Source organism: Coregonus clupeaformis, chromosome 7 (genome assembly GCF_020615455.1).
Source record: "Coregonus clupeaformis isolate EN_2021a chromosome 7, ASM2061545v1, whole genome shotgun sequence".
Lineage (NCBI taxonomy): Eukaryota > Metazoa > Chordata > Actinopteri > Salmoniformes > Salmonidae > Coregonus > Coregonus clupeaformis.
In genome coordinates this window covers 18,454,336-18,466,906 of record NC_059198.1, presented here as the reverse complement: position 1 = coordinate 18,466,906, position 12,571 = coordinate 18,454,336, and the positions used below count along the sequence as shown (strand labels likewise).

Here is a 12,571-nt window from a genome sequence, read left to right as displayed (position 1 = left end):
TTGTTTATTCTAGTATCTCATACATATACTGTACATTCTATTTTGACTGTATGGTTGCCTATGCGTCTGTCTGTGTGAACTCACAGCAGTCCTCCTCGTCCGAGCCATCTCCACAGTCGTCCACCAGGTCACAAAGCTGCAGGTGCTCCACACACGCCCGGCTCCGCGAGCAGTGGAAGTGGGTGTGGCTGGGGCACTGCCCCGCCTCCACCGCTGGGGGCAACGAGCAGTTCTGGAAGCTGATGTCGTCCAGGGCGGAGACTCCATCAAACACGCCCAGGCTGAGCTTAGCCAATGAGAACTGGAAGGGCTGGGTGATTCGGCCCAGCTGCACCGTGACCCGGTTCCAGCGGTTCCCTTGGTTATAGAGGGTTTGCCACAGCACGGTGATGTTGTCCATGCCAGCGATACGCAGGCACATTTCTGCAGCCCCCACCGAGATGCCTGAGTTATAATGCCTGGGTGTGTGGGCGTAGAGAGGGACAATTGGCTGCGTCCCAAATGGCAAGCTATTCCCTCTATAGTGCACTACTTGGCTCTGGTCAAAAGTAGTGCACTATGTAGGGAATAGGTTGCCATTTGGGACGCATTCTTTACATACTACTGATACATAACAGCCATTTGACCAGGCTGGTTTGCAACCCATCACAGTTTTCTGTTGAAGTGTACTTTGTTTCTTGAGATGAGGTAATGATTTCTCCAGGAGTGATAATGCAACATGCTGGACATTAAACGTGAACATTTCTACTTGCTCTGGAGAAAATGAAATGTATAAACCCTTGAACTGCAATTTTCTGACAAATGTAGCATTCCAATCATCCACAGGAAATATACAATCTGTCCTCTGACAGGGATGTTAAACAGCCATAAAATGTGGCATAAAGTGACCGATTCAGATGCACGTCTCACTACTGAGTGAAGCTATGAAATGGGAGATGCTCGTAGAGCAAAAAGAGAGGGAGAGAGATAGCGAGAGAGAGGCAGAGATAGTGAAATACTGTAATTGAACATCTATAACTCAAATTGGCAGTCTACAACAGCAGAGCTTTAGAAAGGCATGTGATATATCTACAGACAAATTAGTTCAGGAAAAATGTCAGCTCAATCTCAATTAATGCCTATTCTGTTGAGCAATACAAAATATTTACCAGTGTATCTGTACCACAATGTCATGGCGCCCCATAGAGAAAGTGAGCTACTGTACTGAGATAATCAAAAGCTATACCCTGAGGCACACCAGTGTGGAAATAACATTGGGCCCATTACTGAACCATGAGGAACGGAATCTTCTAATGACGTTTGTAAGACAACAGGGTCATCGTCCTCACCAGAAGGTCATGGTGCACCCAGAGGCTGACTGGCGGTACTGGGGGCCCCGGAGAAAAGCCATCTGGGATATACTGCTACTGTTCTTCAAGACAAACATAAAGTGGCCTGCAATGAGAGGGGAAAGCTTTTCAAATCACAGGCAGAGGAGAACTTTACAACAGCATAAAAACCTGAAAATTCCAGAGCTGAGAGAAATGGACTGAGGGAAGGACAGAGGGGGGAGAGAGGGAGGGAGGAAGGAGACATCTCATATTAAAAAAACATGAGGAAGAAGGCATAAACGTACAAAATGGACCTGACCTCCGCAAGAAGTTGATTATCCTGATTACAACCCAAAAAACATTGAAAATGCAGAGGAGGAAGAGCATATAAAGTTTGGGAGTGGGTGAAATATTGTGCAGAGGTGTGTGGTTTTTAATACCAGGCGGGAGAGATGTCGATTTCCCCTCTATTATTCAGACAGCTGAGAAAGCGTTTCTCGCTCCAGCCGCCGCTGCTCTCTCTGGCTCTGTACTTACAAAAATATCAGCAGGGGTGTTTTCTGAAGAAGTGATTGATTTAATCTGTGAATAATATTATTTTCTTCTGCCTCTTATTTCCAAACTGACAGCGTTGAGCAGACACCACACAGCCTCTTATCAGGCAATCACACCTCTGTGCTTATTCCATTAGCGCACTCTGTGGGGGGTGGGGGATATAACTTGCTATTTTCAGACCACAGTGTTACCTAGCTCTGGTTCAAGGTGTTACGTGCAGTTTGCTGACACTGATGCTGTTAGGAAGCCGCACGTAACACCCTGGACCAGAGCTAAGTGTTACTGTGCTGTATGGAGTGTTGTGTGGTGTTGTGTTGATAGTGACTCCTCCCTCCTACCCTGGCTGCTGTTGGTGGAGTGGTCCAGAGGAGGGATCTGGCCCTGGTGGTCCAGTGGTACGGTCATCGCTGAGCCCCTGACCCAGTCGAAACCATCGCCCTGGACAAAGCCATACTCATGCCAGCCGCAGGAGTTGCTCTCAAAGTCACAGAAGGAGCCTGGGTGAAGAGAGAACATAAGTAAGTAAGTATATTTAAAGCTTACTTGTGTTATCCTCTGGGATTTCAGTGTACTTTTTAAACTGTAGTAACGTTTTACCCCAAAATATATCAAACCAAATCAACAAGACAATGGATTAAATGGCCTCTAGCAGAGGGCGAGTCAATTCCATCTACATTCCAGTCAATGCATGGATTGAAATGCTTTCCTACGGTGAAATTCAATAGGAATGGAATGGATCCCCTCTCTGGCTTCCAGACTACATTTGACTAATTCATAGCTTAGACTACATTAGACAATGAAGTACTCTTACATCAAACTTCAAAACCCTGAAGGATCAAACATGATCGTTACTTATATAGCCTACAACTGTGGCAGAAAAAATGATGACCATTGAAACTACAAAAAGCCAGAAGCTGGAGCATGGCACCTGGGATACGACCAGGGTTGTTGATGGGATTTGGAGTTTTGTGTGTTTGTTACTTGGCATTTTTGGCAACAGGGTTCTTACGGCAGCTGCCTTCATCCTCCCCGCCAGGACAATGTGGGGTGAAGTCACACACCTTGCCCTCATCAATACACTCCCCACTGGCACAGGCGAAGGAGGAGGGGGGGCACAGAGGGTCTGTGGACAGAGGCACACTGCTATCTGGGTCTGGAAATGAAAACAGATAAAGAACATAGAAAGGAAGGAATACACATATCACATGACAAGACAATGCTATTACTGGTAGCAGTAACAACAGCTTGTCATGTGGACTAGGGACAGTGTATTAGAGGCCTTTCAGACAGTGTCCCAAATGGCACCCTATCCCCTATTTACTGCACTACTATAGGCCCTGGTCAAAAGCAGTGCACTACAGTGCCTTCAGAAAGTATTCACACCCCTTGACATTTTCCAAATGTTGTTGTGTTACATGATGCAGCCACCACTATGCTTGAAATTATGGAGAGTGGTACTCAGTAATGTGTTGTACTGGATTTGCCCCAAACATAACCCTTTGTATTCAGGACAAAAGTTAATTGCTTTGCAAATTTTTTTGCAGTATTACTTTAGTGCCTTGTTGCAAACAGGATGCATGTTTTGGAATATTTTTTATTCTTTACAGGCTTCCTTCTTTTCACTCTGTCAATTAGGTTAGTATTGTGGAGTAACTACATTGTTGTTGATCCATCCTCAGTTTTCTCCTATCACAGTCATGTTTTAAAGTCACCATTGGCCTCATGGAGAAATCCCTGAGAGGTTTCCTTCCTCTCCGGCAACTGAGTTAGAAAGGACGCCTGTGACTTTGTAGTGACTGGGTGCATTGATACACCATCCAAAGTGTCATTAATAACTTCACCATGCTTAAAGGGATATTCATTGTCTGCTTTTTTTATTTTTTACCATTCTACCAATAGGTGCCCTTCTTTGCGAGGCAACCTCCCTGGTCTTTGTTGTTGAATCTGGGTTTGCTCGACTGAGGGACCTTACAGATAATTGTATGTGTGGGGTACAGAGATGAGGTAGATGATAAACACTATTATTGCACACAGAGTGAGTTCATGCAACTTATTATATGACTTATTAAGCAAATTTTTACTCCTGAAAGTATTTAGGCTTGCCACAACAAAGGTGTTGAATACTTATTGACTCAAGACATTTCAGCTTTTCACTTTTAATTCATAAAAAAGAAAAAAAAAAAGAAAAACATAATTCCACTTTGAGATTATGGGGTATTGTGTGTAGGCCAGTGACAAAAAAAAACATAATTTAATCCATTGTAAATTCAGGCTGTAACACAACAAAATGTGGAAAAAGTCAAGGGGTGTGAATACTTTCAGAAGGCACTGTATATAGGGAATTGGGTGCCATTTGAGACGCAGACTTCGTAGTGCAGACAGAGCTCTATGTTATGTCTTGTACCACATTCAGGCACTTAAAGACATGATTTCTATCCCGTGCACGTTTTTCATAAAGTTCCACTCATGTGCACTGTGCACTAAAGATGAGCTACCCTTAAATCAGTCTTCATCCTCCATAAGAGTAAGTACATTATGTTGTTATGGTAGAGATGATTTTGATTGGACCATGAAGTGATGAGAACCAATGAGAGCGTGTTATTTAGATCAATATTGAGCCGTAGACTCCATCTCTTAATTGGACTGAAATTAAATTCTGGCTTTTATATGAGAAGTATCGGAAACACGATTAAATAAAATAGTCCAATTTTCAGATGGGTTCTGGCGGGATATTGAAAAAAAAATAATCTGTGAGTAAGAACAGCAACTCACAAACATTGTACAGGAAGTTCATGCATAGTTCCTCTGTTGCACTTGGATACTGTGGACTATAGTGCCTGTGAGTTGTATCCATTTTAAATACAGTAAGACCATCAGGTTGTGTTTTAGAACAGATAGCAGGTCTATGGTAGCCTGGCTAATACATTTACATTTTACATTTTAGTCATTTAGCAGACGCTCTTATCCAGAGCAACTTACAGTTAGTGAGTACATACATTATTATTTTTTTCATACTGGCCCCCCGTGGGAATCAAACCCACAACCCTGGCGTTGCAAACGACATGCTCTACCAACTGAGCTACATCCCTGCCGGCCATTCCCTCCCCTCCCCTGGACGACGCTGGGCCAATTGTGCGTCGCCCCATGGGTCGCCCGGTCGCGGCCTGCTACGACAGAGCCTGGATTCAAACCAGGATCTCTAGTGGCACAGCTAGCACTGCGATGCAGTGCCTTAGACCACTGCACCACTCGGGAGGTAATACTGACCGCATGGTACAATGCAAGCTGTCTACTTTGAGTTTGATATTAGCCAGGCTACATAAATGTACAGGAAGGTCATGCATAGTTCCTCTGTTTTACTTGGATACTATAGACGAGTGGTTCTCAAACCTCTCCTCTGGGACCCCCAGACTAGTCACAATTTGTTGTAGCCTAAACTAGCACACCTGATTCACCTAGTCAAGGGTTGATGATTAGTTGACAAGTTGTATCAGGTGTGCTAGCTCTGCAATAAATAAAATACATGAAGTGGCTAGGGTCCCCTATAGGAGAGGTTTGAGAACTACTACTATATAATATAGTGACTGTGAGTTGTATATGTTTTAAATTAAACCATCAGGTTGTGTTTTGGAGGAGGTATCAGGTCTATGGCCTGGCCCTAGTATTCTATGAATGAATGGGGTGAAAAAATAACATCTCCCTTCCCCTTGGAGCCTTTGGTAATAAAGACGACTATCTCCTGGATGGACTCCAGCAACATGAGTTGTGACTGACAGAGAGAGATCCAGTCTGCATCCCAAATGCCACCCTATTCCCTATATAGTGCACTACTTTTAGTAATGCACTATGTAGGGAATAGGGTGGCATTTGGAACGCAACCATAGAGAGATCCAGACTGAGGAGCCAGCTGCCAGACAGACGTCCATTCAGTTCCTCTCCAGAGCCCCAGACAAAACAACTAAGAATATCACTGGAACGGGTCAGAGTGATTCATTTGGAGCAGCGTGTTCCACACACACATGCCATGCCCACCCACCCACTCACCAACAATCATCCAAAAAGACAAGACACACACATCCAAAGCCCTTCAGACACACACAAACGTACACAAGCATCCACTGACATTTACATAAGCAAAGTGTGTTTGTGTGTGTGTATGTGTGTGTGCATGCATGTGTGTCCCTTTGGAGATACACTGAGTGCACAAAACATTGCGAACACCTACTCTTTCCATCACAGACTCACCAGGTGAATCCAGGTCAAAGCTATGATCCCTTATTGATGTCACTTGTTAAATCCACTTCAATCAATTGAGGCATGGATTGTGAACAGTGAGGGAAAAAAGTATTTGATCCCCTTCTGATTTTGTACGTTTGCCCACTGACAAAGAAGTTATCAGTCTATAATTTTAATGGTAGGTTTATTTGAACAGTGAGAAACAGAATAAATAAATAAAAATCCAGAAAAACGCATGTCAAAAATGTTATAAATTGATTTGCATTTTAATGAGGAAACTAAGTATTTGACCCCCTCTCAATCAGAAAGATTTCTGGCTCCCATGTGTCTTTTATACAGGTAACGAGCTGAGATTAGGATCAGATTCCAAACTCTCCACCATGGCCAAGACCAAAGACCTCTCCAAGGATGTCAGGGACAAGATTGTAGACCTACACAAGGCTGGAATGGGCTACAAGACCATCGCCAAGCAGCTTGGTGAGAAGGTGACAACAGTTGGTGCGATTATTCGCAAATGGAAGAAACACAAAAGAACTGTCAATCTCCCTCGGCCTGGGGCTCCATGCAAGATCTCACCTCGTGGAGTTGCAATGATCATGAGAACGGTGAGGAATCAGCCCAGAACGACACGGGAGGATCTTGTCAATGATCTCAAGGCAGCTGGGACCATAGTCACCAAGAAAACAATTGGTAGCACACTATGCCGTGAAGGACTGAAATCCTGCAGCGCCCGCAAGGTCCCCCTGCTCAAGAAAGCACATATAGAGTGGGGGGAAAAAGTATTTAGTCAGCCACCAATTGTGCAAGTTCTCCCACTTAAAAAGATGAGAGAGGCCTGTAATTTTCATCATAGGTACACGTCAACTATGACAGACAAATTGAGAAAAGAAATCCAGAAAATCACATTGTAGGATTTTTTATGAATTTATTTGCATATTATGGTGGAAAATAAGTATTTGGTCACCTACAAACAAGCAAGATTTCTGGCTCTCACAGACCTGTAACTTCTTCTTTAAGAGGCTCCTCTGTCCTCCACTCGTTACCTGTATTAATGGCACCTGTTTGAACACCTGTCCACAACCTCAAACAGTCACACTCCAAACTCCACTATGGCCAAGACCAAAGAGCTGTCAAAGGACACCAGAAACAAAATTGTAGACCTGCACCAGGCGGGGAAGACTGAATCTGCAATAGGTAAGCAGCTTGGTTTGAAGAAATCAACTGTGGGAGCAATTATTAGGAAATGGAAGACATACAAGACCACTGATAATCTCCCTCGATCTGGGGCTCCACGCAAGATCTCACCCCGTGGGGTCAAAATGATCACAAGAACGGTGAGCAAAAATCCCAGAACCACACGGGGGGACCTAGTGAATGACCTGCAGAGAGCTGAGACCAAAGTAACAAAGCCTACCATCAGTAACACACTACGCCGCCAGGGACTCAAATCCTGCAGTGCCAGACGTGTCCCCCTGCTTAAGCCAGTACATGTCCAGGCCCGTCTGAAGTTTGCTACAGTGATGATCCAGAAGAGGATTGGGAGAATGTCATATGGTCAGATGAAACCAAAATATAACTTTTTGGTAAAAACTCAACTCGTCGTGTTTGGAGGACAAAGAATGCTGAGTTGCATCCAAAAAACACCATACCTACAGTGAAGCATGGGGGTGGAAACATCATGCTTTGGGGCTGTTTTTCTGCAAAGGGACCAGGACGACTGATCCGTGTAAAGGAAAGAATGAATGGGGCCATGTATCGTGAGATTTTGAGTGAAAACCTCCTTCCATCAGCAAGGGCATTGAAGATGAAACGTGGCTGGGTCTTTCAGCATGACAATGATCCCAAACACACCGCCCGGGCAACGAAGGAGTGGCTTCGTAAGAAGCATTTCAAGGTCTTGGAGTGGCCTAGCCAGTCTCCAGATCTCAACCCCATAGAAAATCTTTGGAGGGAGTTGAAAGTCCGTGTTGCCCAGCGACAGCCCCAAAACATCACTGCTCTAGAGGAGATCTGCATGGAGGAATGGGCCAAAATACCAGCAACAGTGTGTGAAAACCTTGTGAAGACTTACAGAAAACGTTTGACCTGTGCCAATGCCAACAAAAAGGGTATATAACAAAGTATTGAGAAACTTTTATTATTGACCAAATACTTATTTTCCACCATAATTTGCAAATAAATTCATAAAAAATCCTACAATGTGATTTTCTGGATTTTTTTTTCTCATTTTGTCTGTCATAGTTGACGTGTACCTATGATGAAAATTACAGGCCTCTCTCATCTTTTTAAGTGGGAGAACTTGCACAATTGGTGGTTGACTAAATACTTTTTTCCCCCACTGTACATGCCCGTCTGAAGTTTGCCAATGAACATCTGAATGATTCAGAGGAGAACTGGGTGAAAGTGTTGTGGTCAGATGAGACCAAAATCGAGCTCTTTGGCATCAACTCAACTCGCCGTGTTTGGAGGAGGAGGAATGCTGCCTATGACCCCAAGAACACCATCCCCACCGTCAAACATGGAGGTGGAAACATTATGCTTTGGGGGTGTTTTTCTGCTAAGGGGACAGGACAACTTCACCGCATCAAAGGGACGATGGACAGGGCCATGTACCGTCAAATCTTGGGTGAGAACCTCCTTCCCTCAGCCAGGGCATTGGAAATGGGTCGTGGATGGGTATTCCAGCATGAAAATGACCCAAAACACACGGCCAAGGCAACAAAGGAGTGGCTCAAGAAGAAGCACATTAAGGTCCTGGAGTGGCCTAGCCAGTCTCCGGACCTTAATCCCATAGGAAATCTGTGGAGGTAGCTGAAGGTTCGAGTTGCCAAACGTCAGCCTCGAAACCTTAATGACTTGGAGAAGATCTGCAAAGAGGAGTGGGACAAAATCCCTCCTGAGATGTGTGCAAACCTGGTGGCCAACTACAAGAAATGTCTGACCTCTGTGATTGCCAACAAGGTTTTTGCCACCAAGTACTAAGTCATGTTTTGCAGAGGGGTCAAATACTTATTTCCCTCATTAAAATGCAAATCAATTTATAACATTTTTTACATGCGTTTTTCTGGATTTTTTTGTTGTTATTCTGTCTCTCACTGTTCAAATAACCTACCATTAAAATTATAGACTAATCATTTCTTTGTCAGTGGGCAAACGTACAAAATCAGCAGGGGATCAAATACTTTTTTCCCTCACTGTATGTGTGCCATTCAGAGGGTGAATAGGCAAGACAAAATATTTAAGTGTATTTGAACTGGCCAGGCACATCGGTTTGAGTGTGTCAAGAACTGCAATGCTGCTGGGTTTTTCATGCTCAACAGTTTCCCGTGTGTATCAAGAATGGTCCACCACCCAAAGGGCATCCAGCCAACTTGACAACTGTGCGAAACGTTGGAGTCAACATGGGCCAGCATCAACACCTTGTAGAGACCATGCCCCGACAAAATGAGGCTGTTCTGAGGGCAAAATGGGGTGCAACTCAATATTAGGAAGGTGTTCCTAATGTTTTTTTACACTCAGTGTATTTTGATTGCACCAAGGTGAAATATGGTGAAGATGACTTGTTCTGTGCGCCTTGCATTTCTAACCAGAATTTGTTTCAGGGGACGGGAAGATTTAAAATAACCTGTTTCTGTCATGTTTCATCATGTATCCATGGTTACCGTTTAATCATGGGGTCTTATTGATGGTTCTAATCCCATTATTTGTGACAAAGCACTGTATCGGAATGTATGCCCGTTGTGGTGAAATATTTCACTACTGCAAATTTGCAGCCGAATTGGAGGTGAGATGAATAGTAAAAGACATTGCGCATAAAGAAGCCACTGTAACTGAACAAAATGACACATGGTTAGATATCGAAGACGTGAGCTACCTATCCAAAGAGGCTTTTCTTGGCTAAAAACACAAGCATTAATTAGTTTGTAATCTGTTGTGCATTCCTATTAGGGAAAACTGTAATATAATAATAATATAATCCAATTAATATAATCAGACACTTTTATGGATCTTCTGCCAAATATCTAGACTTAAAGGCAGTGTAGCACCTTTTTCTCAATACCAGAAATGCATATAATAGTAACTTAGAGCAGCCCAAGAAATCATTCCCAAATTACAAACTCTTAAATCAATTATTATAATATTATGTTCTAATAGTTGGGTTTGAGGTTTTCTCCAAAACAGCTCTAACTTCGGAAACAATCCCACAACGCCCCACAGTCAGCGTCACACAATAAATTAAAAACTTTGTAAAAAGTGGGATACATTTGTGAGAATGAAGTGGGCGATTTGGGCATCTACTCATCAATCTCCGGGGCACATTTCATCCCTGAGAATTTACACGGCCATCAACAATGTTAGGAGTGCTTCAGCAAGAAGTTGCTTCTCAAAGTGGATGCTGTCCCTATCATCAATATTGCTTCTAAAGCATCTCAAAACAGCCAGCAACACCAGCAGACACCGAGAGAATGGAAGTGAACCGGTAGCTAAGCGAAAGAGCTAGCTTGCTACCTCTATGCTAACGTTAGCTAGCTATAGCGCATTTAGCTTACATCTTCCAATCTAAATAACACTAATAAAACTAACCAAATGTAAGCATATCTGCCAGCTGTTGGTAGCTAACTGCTGATGCTGTCATACTATAGATAGTACAAGCCTATGGGAAAGAGTAGTTTTGGCCCTGACGGAGGTCACTGTTACTGTATTGAGCAAGTTTTCAAGGTGTTTATGGGGGCTGCGGGTTGCTCCAATTCGGCCATTCTGTGGCTCCAGGAGAGTTTTCTCACAGATATGACAATGAGCCCTGAATGCTGCTTGTCTGAAAGCCGTGGTATATCAGACCGTATACCACGGGTATGACAAATTACTTTTTACTGATGGTAACCAGTTTACGTTGGTAACCAGTTTATAATAGCAATAAGGCACCTTGGGGGTTTGTGGTATATGTCCAATACTCCAAGTTGCGTTGTGCATAAGAACAGCCCTTAGCCATGGTATATTGGCCATATAACACGCCCCCTCGTGCCTTATTGCTTAAATATACAGCACCAACTACATAAATATCTGTTAGAGTCCATTATCTACTACAGTACCTGGACTTCAATGGTGCTACAGGTGTAGGATCTTAATTTGAGCCAGCTTGCTACAGCAGGAAAATTATCCTGCAGCAACAGGAAATGTGAATTATGATGTGGATTATAATTAATGGACTTTTTGTAGGGGTTGATACATTTTTCGTAAGGGAAAATCAAGTTTGACATTTTAAAGTGGAAATTACAAACTTTGTAATTACAAAATTACAAAGTTTGACATTTTAAAGTGGAAATTACAAACTACACTGCAAGTTTTACGTTTCCTGCAACAGGGTGATCAAATTAGGATACTACATCTGTATATGTGCTATGGATCAAAGTCAAGCTACTAAGCTACAGCCTACTTTTCACAAGTGTTGGTATAACACAGGTTCTTCTGCTCTGTCCAAGGGTGTTTAATTAAAACATGAAGACATGATTCATAAGCAGTAAAGTTTAGTAGGAGTCGAGATGACCCACCAGACACACCTGAGAGAAAATAACACGGACACTAAGATGACGTCACTAGCGTTGGGATCTTGCACCTGCCCCTGGCGCTAGCAGACCGTGTGTGTTTTTACGTCTTTTCCATTACGGTTGACCAGGAAGGCCAAAAAGATCATCAAGGACATCAACCACCCGAGCCACGGGCTGTTCACCCCGCTACCATCCAGAAGGCGAGGTCAGTACAGGTGCATCAAAGCTGGGACCAAGAGACTAAAAAACAGCTTCTATCTCAAGGCCATCAGACTGTTAAATAGCCATTACTAGCCAGCTACCACCCGGTTACTCAACCCTGCACCTTAGAGGCTGCTGCCCTATATACATAGACATGGAATCACTAGTCACTTTAATAATGGAACACTAGTCACTTTAATAATGGAACACTAGTCACTTTAATAATGGAACACTAGTCACTTTAATAATGGAACACTGGTCACTTTAATAATGGAACACTGGTCACTTTAATAATGGAACACTAGTCACTTTAATAATGTTTACATCCTGCTTTACTCATTTCATATGTATATTCAGTATTCTATTCTACTGTATTTTAGTCAATGCCACTCCGACATTGCTCGTCCTAATATTTATATATTTCTTCATTCCATTATTTTACTTTTAGATTTGTGTGTATTGTTGTGAATTGTTAGATACTACTGCACTGTTCGAGCTAGGAACACAAGCATTTCGCTATTTGACAATTCCCAGGCTTGATGAGCCATAGCACAGTTAAAAGCGGCACTCTGAGAGCAGGAAGACAGATGGAGGCAGAGAGATAGCATGCCTGAAATGACATTGACCTGCCCCCTCCACTTAGACACGCTAAACCAAGCCCGGTGCCGGAGGCTAGTCGCTGGCCCTGTGGTGGGCAGACTAAGGGAACCACGCTCCAAAGCA

The 12,571-nt window shown here is 43.3% G+C and overlaps 1 protein-coding gene across 1 annotated transcript in view; it reads right to left on the bottom strand.

The window, feature by feature from the left end:
* The window catches only part of malrd1 (MAM and LDL receptor class A domain containing 1), a 146,960-nt gene that overhangs the window by 110,630 nt on the left and 23,759 nt on the right, over positions 1-12,571 (bottom strand). Inside the window, exons 6-9 of the mRNA XM_041881133.2 lie at positions 2,875-3,018; positions 2,204-2,362; positions 1,329-1,434; positions 85-458 (exon numbers count right to left, since the gene is read on the bottom strand). Of these exons, the coding sequence (XP_041737067.2) occupies positions 85-458; positions 1,329-1,434; positions 2,204-2,362; positions 2,875-3,018 (783 nt within the window). The remainder of the gene's footprint in view (positions 1-84; positions 459-1,328; positions 1,435-2,203; positions 2,363-2,874; positions 3,019-12,571) is intronic.